Source organism: Giraffa tippelskirchi, chromosome 8 (assembly GCF_054371585.1).
Source record: "Giraffa tippelskirchi isolate mGirTip1 chromosome 8, T2T-mGirTip1v1.2.pri, whole genome shotgun sequence".
NCBI classification, from domain to species: domain Eukaryota; kingdom Metazoa; phylum Chordata; class Mammalia; order Artiodactyla; family Giraffidae; genus Giraffa; species Giraffa tippelskirchi.
The window spans coordinates 128276189-128291214 of record NC_137282.1 but is presented as its reverse complement, the minus strand read 5'-3'; the positions used below and the strand labels follow the sequence as shown (position 1 = coordinate 128291214).

The 15026-nt window shown below is 44.6% G+C and overlaps 1 protein-coding gene across 2 annotated transcripts in view; it reads right to left on the bottom strand.

Annotated features, from left to right (window-relative positions):
* Positions 1–12673, bottom strand: part of ZFAND3 (zinc finger AN1-type containing 3) — a 318359-nt gene extending 305686 nt beyond the window's left edge. For both annotated transcript variants that reach the window (XM_081523213.1, XM_081523214.1), the window contains exon 1: positions 12156–12673. In XM_081523213.1, the coding sequence (XP_081379339.1) occupies positions 12156–12226 (71 nt within the window). In that variant the 5' untranslated portion in view covers positions 12227–12673. The remainder of the gene's footprint in view (positions 1–12155) is intronic.
* Positions 12674–15026: the final 2353 nt, after the last annotated feature.

Below are 15026 nucleotides of genomic sequence, written 5' to 3'. Positions count from 1 at the left end.
GGCTTCATCAGATTGCCAAAGAGATCCACAGCCCAAAAAGGTTTAAGTGCTCTAACTAGATTCTGCTTCTGTGCTTATACCCTCCAAATCTCCTCCACACTGCAGTCAGGGTAAATTTTTTGAAACCTAAATATCATCTGTCATCCATACTTAGAATCCTTAAATGGTACCAATGGCTTCCAGGATAAAATCTAATTCAACAGCCCAACAATCAAGTAGGTTCCTGACTGGCCTCTGCTCATCCCCTCAGCTTCATCTTGCCTTCCTCCATAAATATAGCTAACACCTGAATTGAATCAGCAACTCTCTGTCTGAATCAGTATGCTTTCTCACTCCTCTCTGTCTCTACATAAGCTGTTCCCCCTGCCTGGAAAGCCCTTCCTCACCCTCTCCATGTGGTTAACCCCCGCTCATCTTTTACTGCCAGGTGAAGCACCACCTCCTCAGAGAAGCCCTCCTGGCCATCCTCCGCTCCCAGGCTTGGAAAGATGCCGTCAGTGCTCTCACAGTTCTGTGATGATCTCCACAGCACGTTCTTCAGGGTGTTCTGCTCATTTACTGTCTGCCACCCCTTCCACACTGTCAGCTTTCTTAGAGCAGAAGCCAGAACAGGGTGTAACATGCCTAGCAGAGCTCAAGACACACAATAGAGTACTTAACAATGCTTGCTGAACAAGGCTCTGGAAAACAGCCAAACCAGCTTAAGTCCAGTCAGAAACCTCATCAACTAATGATGTGGCACTGGTCTGGAGATACCATAAATGCAAACTGCCAGCTGAACCAAGACAGTTCTGCATCTATTAATCTGCCACCAATGCTCCTTTATTCAGGGCTGGGAAGTTAGTCCTTAATAAATGTAATTACCCTGGTCGGGCACTGTGTCAAAGGGCTTGACAGGCATTAGTTCACTAAACCTCAAAGCAACTCTAGGATATTCTTTTTTAAACAGAAAGAGGCAAAGAGGTAAACCACCCAAAATCAAGCAGAAAGCTATAAACTCAAGTTTTCAAACCAGGTCTTTGATTCCAAAGACTGAGCCAGCCACTGAGCTCAGATGGTTTTCTGAAGATAAGAGATCAGCATGCCCTTCATCTTTGGAGGCATTTTGGGAGGGCCTACGTTGGATGAAGGGCTTCCCCAGTGGCTCAGTGGTAAAACATCCGCCTGCCAATGCAGGAGACACTGGTTTGATCCCTGGGTCGGGAACATCCCCTGGAGAAGGAAATGGCAACGCACTCCAGTATTCTTGCCTGGGAAATCCCATGGACTGAGGAGCCTGGCGGGCTACAATCCGAGATAGCAAAAGTCAGACACAACTTAGCGACAAAATAACAAACAGGCTGGATGAGAGAGGAGCCCTTCACTGGCCTCCTAGCAAATAAAAATGGTCTTATCCCCCAACCTACACTACTATTAAATTCTTTAACATTTAATGTAATTTCCCCCATGTGCATTCTTGAAAAATCTTTTAAACTAGAAGGGCTGTGATTTTCTTCCCTCAAGAACAGCAAATAAAGCAGGAAATGAGCAAAACATTCAACTCTCCTCATCAGGCTTGGAGGTTAAAAAGGAAGAAGAAAAATACCTCCAAGGCATGGACTTGGTTGTGGCAACACCAATAATAAAAGAAAGCAGGCTCTTGAAGGCCTGCAGCAGAGACACCATGCAGTACTCGCCTTTGAGAAGGTACTGTGAGGCTTAGCAGAAGATGGGGTTCTAACAGATGGAACACCAATCCTGCTGAAAGCGGCTGCCACTTCCACTAACTTTAGTTTGGAATTTGCACTACAGCTCTCATCCTATGATCTTTAGCACTTTCCTGTAAGACCCCTAGGGACTCACACCCTACACTTCAAGAAAAAACAATGTTTTCTTTACTCTCACCCACACCACCTGTTCACATTAGCTTCTCAACCCCTTACAAATGTGGTCACCTCATATTTTGACTAGAAGTTGGTGACCACAAAGCATCTTCATTCCTAATTAACACACTTCCCCATTCTCATCCCCCTTGCAACCCAGACTCCCCCGTGACCACTGTGTGTCCTTACTCTTCCAACTCACCTCCAAATCAGGTGTCTGATATAGATCTGTCCAGTGAGTTTTCTGCATCCCAAAGTTAAACACAAAACCAGAACAGTCCATTCTTCCTGTCCCTAACTCCAACCAAAAACACATACAATGTACGTAATTTATCTACAATGAAAACTATTCAGGTAAACCTAGGGGCCATTCAACTATGGAATCATAAATATCTAGTCACCAGACAGTTTAAAACCAAAGAGAAAAAAAAATACAGTCTTTAAGGACACACTTCCACAGAAAAGGTTTTCTATGCCCCCCTGCTAATCAACAAAGGAATAAACTGAAAGGTCCTCTAAGCAAGGATTTTTGTGGATCAACATGCAAAAACACACCTTTATTTTTAGAGGTGAGTAGCAGTTTTGTGTTATACTAAAAGGGAAAGGCAAACTAGATAAAAATGCATAGGATCATACACTGTGAAGATTTTGTGTAACATGCAAAGTTTTATATGCAAACACAATGACTTGAAAAACCTGGTTTTCTGGATTTCAATGGCATCTAAAGAAAAGGAATACAGTCCATCCATTGCTAGGACAGACACCAAAAAATCATAAATCTAAAAACATACACTGAAATACACCACACTTTCTCCCATCTCCAGTTTATATTTCCTGCAGGTTAACACACACCTTCAGAGTTAAGAATGAATATTCATCTATTCAATCTATTTTGCCTCATTCATTATGCTGAAAAAAATTCAGGAGAACTTTGCCAGCACATCTATCTATATAAGGTATTCTAGAAAGGACTGAAATTGAAAAACGACTTGAAACAGGCAGAGACTTTGAAAGAATGGAAACGATATGCAAAGCCCCCACCCAATCCACAGTCTCCAAATTCCTGCCCCATTCTTCTCATTAGGTAGCCGTTAATCTAGAGGAACCTTCTCAACTGTGTTCAGGAATGTTACCAGCACAGACATGTAAGAAAACCACATGTCTGGCCCAAGAACTTGACTGCAAGAAGAGTATCTGCAATACATTTGAATGGTTAGAATACTTCTTTCAGAAGTATGGCTAAGAGTGTGATTATTTATATAAAGGCACTTCAACTTACCAGTGTGTGTGAGTCCAAGAGACAGATAAGACATGAATAACTGTTACTCCACATCACTCCACATAAGCAGCAAGAAATTAGAAAAAGTACTCCCCAAAAAGTCCTAAGTACAACATTACCAACCTCACTCTTTACCAGGACTTCAACGAGGCAGCAGTGAGGCTAAATAGAGCCTGTCCACTACCTAGGTGTTTTGCGGTGTGGTCTGCCCCTGCTTCCCTTCTCCCCACACCAGACTGGTCACAGTTGCAGTCCATGATCTTTCCGAGAACATTCTTCTGCCCTAATACAAAACTGCACCTGTCTCTGATACAGGACACTTGGTACAGCAGAATGAACAGATGCAGTTAGCTAGTACTACATCTTCTTCCTACTGCCTTCTTCCTTCCTCTGGTGAACAGGTGCAGCCATAATTTCAGATGTCCAGCACTCTCTGCAGCTCTGCCCCTGGCCTCAAGGGATGACATGACATTTTCATTCATCTTGTGCCATTTCCTCAGACAACTGCATCACAGATCACCGTGGGTTTGCCCAAAGCTGCTGGATATTCCAAGACACACTCCACCTTCCTCTGAACACAGGGACTTGAATTTACCAGAAAATCGAATGCATTTATCTCTGATCACATATCAAAAGCTATCATATGAGATTCACGTTTGTGAATCTACAAAAGTCACAGTCCAAGGTGCATACCTTCAAAAATTCTCACTAAAGAGAAAAAAAAAAGATTCTCTATTAGCCCAACATCTCCCAGCATAGGCCTCTGAGGTTGCCAGTTTAATAAAGCTAAGAAAGGGGCAAAGATGACTAACCCAAAAGCTAACATGAAAAAAAAAGTTCAAATTATAGACTAACTTATACTGAAATTTTAATTCCCAAAAATGACCAAAGGAGCACTTCTCAGTAATCTGAATTAACAACAGCAGTGCTCTCCCTTTAGAAATAAAATATGTTAGAGCTGGAAAAAGAAAAAGAGCTAAATTAAACAAGCCTCACATTTTTAGAATATGAGAGAAAACACAGATCTAAAGAACTCACAAGTAAATACACTTGAATGTCAACTTTATCTTAATAAAACTAGAACAAAAGAAAATAGGCTTGAAAATCCTGGCTGCCTCTCACGCCAACATTCTAGAAGAACATTATCCAACAGAACTTTTCAGGAGGATAAAGTGTTCTTTATTTGCGTTCCCCAATGGAGTAACCACCAGCTATTGAAAAATATTACTTAAAATACAGCTAGTGTAACTGAAAACTGAATTTTTATTTAACTTTAATTAGTATGAATTTTAATAACTATATGTAGCTAGTGGCTACCATAATGGACACACAATTCTAGAATACAGTCTTAGATTCTGATTATTAAAAACTTCAAATGAAGCTCTTTAACCTCCCATCTGCATTTAACACACACAGAAAATTTCTTCCTTATTATCTCATTCAACAACATAATTTTGTTACCTAGGGACCCAGCCCAAAGCAGGATCAGCCTGTTTCTCAAACCCCCTAGCAGAACAGAATCATATCAGTCATCCACCCAGGTGGAATGAAGGCTTTCTTTTGCAAACCACTCTGGCACAAAGTCCCACAACAAGCCTAAATCTGAGCTGTTTAAATGTCTCATTAAAATTATATTAATAAAAGTTTTGAGTTGTGACGCGCCAACTTCCTACATGTAGGTCTGTTGAGATACTGAACTCATTCTTTCTTCAAAAAGAAAAAGAACATTTAACTTCAATCTTGATCTTTAATTATTGTGGTAGTACAAAACTTTGCATCAGTTTGCACAGACGCGACCTCCTCCTGACTTAATAAATTCAAATAATATTAGCTCTCACCCTCTTCATACTCTGCCCTCAATAAATATTTAATACACTGGATTTTTTTTTTTAAAGAACTTTATTTATTCAAACAATTCTTAGCCCTCTGATTTTTCTAGTTTCTGGTTAATTTGTGAAAGCTAATGTTAACTTTAATACCCAATTAAGGACTATGAAAGAGATTTTTAGTCAAAACTTTTCACCAGACAAAAAATTGGGTTTGCCTTTTTTGGGGGGGGGCGGCGGTTGTAAGAGTAGTGAATGGGAAGAAGAGCGAATGGGTAGGAGAAAAGGATTACACCAAAAAAGCATTATGTCCTATACTGTTAACTGGATCTAACTCTAAGAAGCCATTGACTCAAAAAAAAAAAAGCCATTGACTCAAAACAGTGTAAACAAAGACCATGTTTTCATTAAAAAAAAAAATTATCTCCCTGCGTTCCATCACATCAAAGGGCAAATCTTATCTTTTCTGGATACCCCAAATGTCATCAGGAAAATGGGGCAAACAGATAGATAAATGTACTGACAGTGAATGGGCTTCCCAAGTGGTGCAGTGGTAAAGAATCTGCTTGCGGATGGTGGAAACGCAAGACACAAAGGTTTAATCCCTGGGTCAGGAAGATCTCCTAGAGGAGGAAATGGCAACCTACTCCAGTATTCAGAATTATCCAGGAAAATCCTATGCAAAGAGCCGCCTGGTAGACTACAGTCCACAGCATCACAGTCAGACATAAGTGAGCACATGCGCGTGCGTGCGCACACACACACGAATACTTCATTTAAATCATTCTGCATCTTCAGATGGAGCAGGCAATGGCACCCCACTCCAGTACTCTTGCCTGGAAAATCCCATGAACGGAGGAGCCTGGCGGGCTGCAGTCCATGGGGTCGCTGAGTCGGACACGACTGAGCGACTCCACTTTCACTTTTCACTTTCATGCCCTGGAGAAGGAAATGGCAACCCACTCCAGTACTCTTGCCTGGAGAATCCCAGGGACGGGGGAGCCTGGTGGGCTGCCGTCTATGGGGTCGCACAGAGTCGGACACAACTGACGGGACTTAGCAGCAGCAGCAGCATCTTCAGACGCACACAAAACTCTAAAGATGCAAAGTAAAACTGCGTGACTCCTAGACATTTACCCAAAGGAGTTGAAAACTGATGTCCACAAAAACTTGCACGTGGATACTGATAGCAGCTATACCTGTAATTGTCAACACTTGAAAGCAACCAAGATGTCCTTCAGTAGGTGAATGGATAAACTGATACCTCCAGACAATCGAAACTTTTAAGTGCCAAAAAAAACAAAGAGCTATCAAGCCACAAAAAGACATGGAGGAACCTTAAATGCATATTTTAAGTGAAAGAAGCCAATCTGAAAAGGCTACCTACTGTATGATTCCAACTATATGACATTCTGGAAAAGGCAAAACTACAGACAGTAAAAAGATGAGTGGTTGACAGGGGATGGGAGGAGGGAGCAATGAACAGGTAGAGCACAGAGGATCTTTAGAGCAGTGAAAACTACTCTATATAACACTGTAATAGATACATGTCACCGTACAGTCATCCAAACCCATAAACTGTACACCACACCAAGAGTGAACTGTAGTATACACCATGGACTTTGGGTGATAAAGGCTTGTTCAAGGAGATTCATCACTGTTATAAACACACCACTGTGGTGGAGATGCTGATAACAAGGGAGGCTGTGCATGGATGGAGCAAGGGGTATATGGGAAATCTCTGTACCTTACTCTCAGTTTTGCTCTGAACCTGGAACTGCTCTAAAAACATAAAATCTTGTTGAAAAAAAGTCTGTCGTTGTTTCTCAGTCGCTAAGTCACATCCAACTCTTTTGTAACCCCACAGACGGTAGCCAGGTCTATGAGACTTCCCAGGCAAGAATACTGGAGTGGGTTGCCATTTCCTCCTCCAGGGGATATTCCTGACCCACAGATCCAACCTGCATCTTCTGCATTGGCAGGCAGCTTCTCTACCACTGAACCACCAGAGAAGCCCTAAAAAAATATAAAATCTTTAAAATAAATAAAACTGCACAAATGAGCTGTTCTGTGTTTAAGAGAACGTTTAAGGAGGGGTTTTCTAATCAAATGGATAATTAGTGACATCACTGGAATGAACATTCTACTGATTACTGAATCATGCTGTGTTCACATGGAATTTAAAAGCCCAGGTTAAGCTGGCTGAAGCGTGGCAACATGTTCCAATTGGAAGACAGACTGAAAAATCAAAAATGAATGTGAGCGAGAGGGCCACACACTGCTAGGAGCCAAGCATACTTGGCAGATAACTCACAGAGTGACAGAAACAGAGTTCTACATCAATTCCCAAAGCCTGGTCTCAGAGACAATAAAAGAAATAATAAAAAATAACCTCTGTTTAAGCTAACTAGTCCGTATCTTGGCTGAACCAATTCAGAAACAGAATTTATTTTGTAAGATTACTCTTGATCTCTGCCCTGCTGTTAAGGCACTTCAGTCGTGTCCGACTCTGTGTGACCCCATGGACAGCAGCCCACCAGGCTCCCCAGTCCCTGGGATTCTCCAGGCAGATAGATCTCTGCCCTAACCCCATCTTTATTTAAAACTCATCACTATTTAGCAGATCTAGTTGGTAAGTAAAATGCGTCTCAACAGATCACAAACATGAAATATTAATAAAATCTATTTCCCTAAAGAAAATGTACCCATGTAATATTTCTTTTATGACATGATTCATTAGAAAATAAATCATGAATGTCTTTTTATCAAAACAATGAGACTTTTACCTAATAAATCCCATATCTAAAACACTCCATTATTCCCTAAATATCTGACTGAACATTTATACCTACCATACTTTAAATTTATTTACAAAAAAATAGTACTTCTCAAAGCTGTCATTAAATAACACTGTGATTGAGACTGTCTCCAATTGTAAAGGCAGAATATCAATAGTTTTAATTAGGTATTTATACTTAATAAGTAGAATTAGAAAAAAAAGTCCAGCTTTCCCCATCCTAATTATCCTTCTATTAACCTGTAATACACTCAGTATATTCTTCTTTTCTTCCCATCTTTTTTTTTTTGGTAATATTCTAGGTCTACTCTTTGAACAACTTTTGAAAATATTTGTGAAGAATCTATATCCCTCAGTACACTGTTTCAACAAATACCACTTAAATCTATATAATTTAAAAGTGCTTTTACATATATCTGTATTTCAACTAAAGAAAATGCACCAATTGACTATTTCATTTCAGATTTGACAATCACAAACTAGCCTGATTTCTGCATGATTACTGAATGCCTAAAATAAGCCAAGAAAATGCTCATGCTTGTATTTCACTAAAAATTTTAAGTCCGTGTTTCAGGAAAAAATTGTTTATGGTCATTAACTCTGAAAACATTTATGAGCTAAACAAACATCTTCCAAATTTTATAAAGAGATGTAAATCTTCAACAATTTGCAAGGTAGCAAAGCTTCCCACTGGTCTCTAACACAGTAACTTAATTACCTACACACAATTTGACAATACAAAACTAGAAACAGTATGTATTCTAAGCACTAACACATTTACACTGCTGCTCCTCCTGGCATTCTCCTTTCTAACTGCATTCCCACAAGACCCACCTGAAAGCTCTGTTATTTCAACCAACCCCAACTGATTGGTGTCCTGAGTGGATAATGCTGGGCAGCAAATCCTACAGCCTAAGTCACTGGAGAGAAGAGCAATCCTAAAGAACTGCCTTTAGTCAGCTAGTGCCAGAACATTCTGCTAAGAGGCTCCTCTGCCAAGGGATGGGTATGGGCCTTGGCTAGCTGACTTTACAGACCTGTGGCTTCCAAAGAGTGCAATGCTGACTAAAGTTTTTACAGAACACACTCACCTTCATGTTAATGAAGGAAAAAGCCAATATACCTCCTGAATGGCTTCTCTCCATTCTCCCTGGTTCATAGACACACCTTCTCCGAAGCCTTCTGTACCTCTGGACTTGGCAACATGCCACAAACACACAGACACTGCATTCTCTCTCACACACACACAATCATACCCACATAGCCAGGCAACTCTCAAGATCATCCAATAATATTTCACATTACAGAAAGTCACCTCACAACCCACTCAAAGTTCTTCGACAGCTCCCCAGTGCACTCAGGACAAAAATCCAAAGTCTAAAGCATCACCTATGGGGCCTTGTGTCACTAACTGCTTTCATCCCTTCAGCCGCATTTCCAGCTGACCCCTCTTCACAATCTACCAATCCTCTACAATGAACTTTCAGCTGCTCAAATGTGTAGTGCCCTCTCTAACATTCAGTCCTTCACCCATGCTATCCCCTCTACCTAAAAGAAACCACTCTTCTATTTCCATTCTCTCTTAATCTTCCTACAGGTCTAGGCTGGGCATCACCCTCCAGGCTAGCTTCCTCTATCTCTTCTTCAACTGTAGTAGGTGCTCCTTCCAATACACCCTCAGTTCAGTTCAGTCGCTCAGTCGTGTCTGACTCTGCGACCCCATGGACTGTAGCACCCCAGGCCTCCCTGTCCATCACCAACTCCTGAAGCTTGCTCAAACTCATGTCCATCGAGTCGGTGATGCCATCCAACCATCTCATCCTCTGTCGTCCCCTTCTCCTCCTGCCTTCAATCTTTCCCAGCATCAGGGTCTTTTCCAGTGAGTCTAATACACCCTACACCAAGCCGAATACACTCACTGTAACTAGTGTTTCACTATTCTATGCCCCCTGCTCCCAGAGAACAGTGCCAGTGCCCCTCTTGTCTACTGTACCAGAGCCACTCAAATATTTGCTAAATACATTCTAAGTTTACTTAATGAACATAATATGAATGTAGCCCATAAATAAGGGAAACATGTCCAAAGTCAGTCATGATATAATGAAATCTAGGCAGCAATTTCCTTATACTTTCATATAAAGGGCAAACTACAGATGCATTTAGGAAAGGTTAAAACATTATACATTAAAAAGAACACCTTTGAACATAAAAATATTAGTTTTTTTCCAACTCCTGTTAGGTCTTCCTTGGTGGTTCAGTAATAAAGAATCCGTCTGCCAAAGCAGGAAACTAGAGTTTGATTCCTGGGTCAGGAAGATCCCCTGGAAAAGGAAACAGCAACCCACTCCAGCATTCTTGCCTGGGAAATCCCATGGACAGAGGAGCCTGGCAGGCTACATACAGTCCATGGGGTTGCAAAAAAGTTGGACACAGCTTAGTGACTAAACAACAAATAACAAATTCCTATTAGGCAAACTGTAGTTCATAAAAAGTATCATAATGAAAGTACCAAAAAAGGAGCTCTGGTTGCTTTTCGGTCAAGTCTGGTAAGAGGGTAACTAACTGTTCCTCTCTACCACCAAACTCGCTGCGCATTACTCAGAACCTTGCTCAGTTTCTAAGTCCTGATATAGATCTTTTATTAAGGGTTCCACTTATAATAATGGTCCCAAGGACATAAACATGTTGCCAGGAAATAGACCTCTGATACATCCTGGGCATTAGCTGCCACTGGCAGCTACTTTCTTTGAGCCACATGTCTTCTTATGAGCTACAGTCTGAGGCTTGTGACACCAGATTTTTCCAAGGCAGCAGACTGATGTCATAAACGTGATGGTACTAAGCACTCTAAAGAGCTCACCAGCTCCACCCTGAAATCCCTGAATGCAAAGGGAGGCTTCCCATCTGTAAATAAAGCCTCAGTTTCCCCAGCTATAGAGAACGATTCCCACTTAGTAAGATTTTTGTGGGAATTAGACAGCTTATGAAAGTACTTAGCAGACAACACCATTATTATTTTCAAGTCAAAAAGATGGGGAGACTACAAAACCTAAGATATTTTCACATCTTCAGAACTTTTGGTGATACCATAACTTATTTTTCATTAATATCCTTTCAGCAGGAAATTTCTGTGAAAGAAAAGGCAGAAAGATGAGGAAATGAGAATCGATTTTTTTTTTTTTGGTCATAACCTTTGAATATGACAGACTCCACAGAAATCTACATTAAGATCCACTTTCTAATTTATCTCTGCACTCCCAAAAATCATAGCCTTAATTTCTACCTCAATTAACCCTAGGATCTTAAAGACAGTAAAGATACATCGTCAATACATCTTTCCAAAATGCTCTCACAAGAAATAATCATTTCCTTACTGCTTCTAAGCGCCTCCGAATATACTGAATCTTTGGAAAATAAAACAAAAAAGCTAAATCACAAAAGTTGGCTTTCAAAGTCCCCAGTTTCTTTCCAACAGGCCTAGAGTCATAATGGAAGCACCTGTCGGGTAAAGGGGGTGGCAATCCTTAAAAACTCCCAAGTGTAACAAGGAGAATTTAAACTGTAATTACAGGTGGTAAAGTTGACTTCCCACCTCATACATTTTCACTCTAACACAGGATGGCCAAGTAATAATATAGGCTGGCCAACGTGAACATTTTTACCATTAAAAAAAGAAATGGGAGGAGAAGAGAATTTGAGCCAACTAAGCATACTGGCTCTCACGTTCCTAAGCCAAGCTGACTTGAGGTTTTTTGGTTTTTTTTTTTTTTGACAAGGAAATCTTACAGATCTTCTGAAACGTGTTTTAAATAAAGGTGAGAGACCTCAAGAGTCTTGTAACTTTACACAAGCCTGGGTTCTGGGCTCAACTTTTAAAAATGGGTGACGTGTGAACAGCTTCCTAAAAGCAAATGGGGCACTAGGATATAATTTAGGAAGTGATGATGCAAGTCTCTGGGGGACAGGGAGGAGGGGAGGTGAAAAAGTCAGAGGAAATACCCTCCCGGTTCCTGGGGGCACCAACTCAAGACCAAGGAGGGGAGGAAGGGCCGTCCTCCAAAAGCCGAGGGAAGGGGGCACCCCCAGCTCCAGCCGGAGGTGCCAACGCCGCCCCCTCACCCTTCCCGCGGCCCTGCCCCCCTCACCCGTGGCCCTGGCGGCCCCTTTCGGCCCGAGCCTCCAGCAGGCGAGTCCCCGAGGGTGGCAGCGCACCCCAGGCACGGCCTTCTCGGCCCACCGCCCGCCCCAGCTCCCCCTCAACCTGGCGCCCCTCCCCGCAGGCCCGGCCTGGGCCCAGCCCGAGGGTTCTGGCCTCCCCGGGCCCCGAGGCCTGCCCTGGCAGCCCCGGCGCCCGCGCCCCGGTCCCCGCCCCCACCCGGCTGGGCACTCACCCCCAGAAGCCGCAGGGACAGCGAGGCGGCAGACTGGGCGCTTTGCTGCGCTCGCTCCCGGCGTCTCCCATGGTGCTCGGCGGCGGCGGCGGAGCTCGGCGGCGGCGGCGGTGGCAGCGGCTGGGCCTGGGCCCCGCTCGAAGGAGGCGGCGGCGGCGTCGGGGGGCTCGGGGCGGGGGGAGGGGAAGGGAGCGGGCGGGCGCGCGGGCGGGCGCGAGTCCGGGGCTCCGAGCCGGGATTCCAGGCCGGTCAGCTGGAGGCGGGCCGCACCACTCGGCCTGCGGAGACGGGGGGTGGGGGTGGGGGGAGGCCAGGGAGGAGGCGCGGAGAGCAAGAGGGAGGGGAGCTGAGGAGGTGGGGCGTGCGGGTGAACCGAGGACCGCGGGGCGGGGAGGAGGGAAGACCCGGCGCCCTCGGCAGCTCCCACCGCCGCTCCCAGCCACAGCGATGTCCCGTGCGGCGGCGCTGGGAAGGACCTCAGGCCCCCCCGCCGGCTCCGGCGTAGCAGCGGCCGCTGTGAAAGCCGCGGCCCCGCTCGCTCCGTAACACCCTCCCCTCCCCCGGAGGCTGCGCTGACCGGACAATGGCCGCTCCGCCCCCTCCCCGCCTCGCGCACCCCTCCCGAGGAGTCACACAATGGTCTCGCCCGGGGGGGTGCGGGGAGCCGCCGCCAGAGCCCAGCAGCTGATCAGCTGGGCGCCGGGCGTGCCACTTTGTTCAGCTCCTCAAAGGAAGAGGACGGGGCCGAGGGCAGAGCCGAGACCGCGGGGCTGTCACTCGGCGACGAGCCTCGGCGGCTTTCGTATCCTTCGGGACTTTTAAAGTCTGAGGGAAACTTAACCTTCCCCCGCCCCGTGTGAAGAAGGGGAAAGCACGCTGCTAAGTACTCTGGGGCACGCTGCCTCCCCCGAAACGGGAGTGGTACGCCCCAAGCGAGAGGCGGGGAGGAGCAGACTAGTTGTTTTAAGGGTAAGTTGGGCCGGTCCCGGAGCGGCGGCCGAGCACCGCGCATGCGCCCGGAGACCCAGTAAGCCGGCCCGGGGAGGGGCTCGGAGGAGCGCTTCCAAACCCGGAAGTGGGTCTCGGTCTTCTTGGGGCCGTCGGGGTCTTCAGCTAGCCGAGAGGCGCACGGACCCTGCGCTCTTGCCCCTGGGGGCTGGGGGGGGGGCATTTCTCAGTGAACTGCTAACCCCTCAAAACTCTCTCTTCCTAGGTCTCCCACACCCAAGCTCACTCTTCCAGTTCCACCCGGAGAGCTCGTCTCCCTTTGGCAGCGGTAAACTTCTGGGACTGTCCCTACCGTCCTCCGCACCAACAATGGAGAAGGGGGCAAGAGGGTAGTGTCTTGGTCAGATTCCGTGCCTTTCTAAGCCTATCGGTGTCCCCAGCCTTAGAGACACGAGTTCACTCCCTTTACCTAAGCGAGTCCTTCATTTTGGTTTTCGGAGGGGAGCTATGGCCAAATCAGTGATGGAAATTTGGGAAGTGACCAAAAAGTTTGAGCCACTAAAAAAAACGAGTCCTTCAGCGCTCATTGTCTTTTAATCCCCAACCCATTCTGAGTTCCAGCCAATCGTGAGCAGAAGGTAATTATTGATGACTAATTTCAACAAGGAGCAAATTTCCACCGGATCTGGAGAAATGACCCAAAGCTGAGGCCCTTATGGGCGAACTTCTCAGTCCCTGGGAGGCTTCCTGTCTCTTTTTTTTTTCTTGTTTTCTTTTCTCACAGTTTAGCATGTTCACAGATGGTCTTGAAACCCATCCACAGGGGCCTTGAACCCCTTTTCTTGGCACAGAGAGAAGTAGGGTTTGCCAGTTGACCACCACAAACCCTACTGTAAACAGACGTTGCTTGCTGTCCCCTCCTGCCTCTCACCAATTAAAGTTTTCTAAATGGTCACAATTATTTTAAGTTCAATAGATTTCTCTTAATGCCTGGGTTTCCAGTTGCTTTGGGAAAGCAGAAGTTTGATACTACTGAGCTCCCTCATTCGTAGCACTGGTGGTATGAAATGCCCATTTTGTTTGTACATGCTCTGTGGACTTATTAAGGTTCTTGTTGCTTCTTCTGACCTCTAATAATCTGGGAGAGACATCAGTGAGCGGGCCTGAAGAGAGATCTTAGGCACCCACCTATCTCCTGTCTCATAAATAGCAAAGATCCCACTTAGCCTAGCATTCCTCCTAAACAGGCTGTTACTGATAAAGACAGTGATTGCAAAAATCAAACCACTTAAAGCCAAAGCACCCCCCAAATGAAATGGTGATTTATTTTGCTTAATATTTAGTTTCAACTTTGTGGATTTTCACAAGACTTCAATAAATATTTCTGTCAAAAGCCTATAGAGTGGATGAAGTCATACGGCATACCTAGCTCTCATTGGGCTTGTGTTTCCTTAAATCTTCACTTAAACTGACATAAAATTGCCGCATTCATGAAAGATTTACAGCCTTTGAGTTTAACAAACTGAGGTTAAGTGGGACTCTTGCTGTTGGCATCTTGACAACTTTCTATTGTATGTGGAAAAGAAAATCCTAAAAGCAAAAGAAAATTTTTATGTAAAACATGATTGTCATCTTACAAACTGCTTGTCTACCTGTATGTTTACCAGTTACTCAATTTAACAAGCATTTATCAAGTACCCAGTATGTACCAGGCATTTCCTAAGGCTCTGTCCCTCCTATTCCCCTCTGCCCCTTCCTCTGTTACCCAGCACACTTCTACTGCCCCTTCATTCATTTACTACCTCTGTGCCTCCCATACTCTGACCAGGCAGAATTGGTCCCTCCTTCCTCTGCCCAGATAGTCCCCATTATAGGCCTAGGAAATTTATATGTCTGTGTGTTCTCACAAAACCTAGCTCCAAA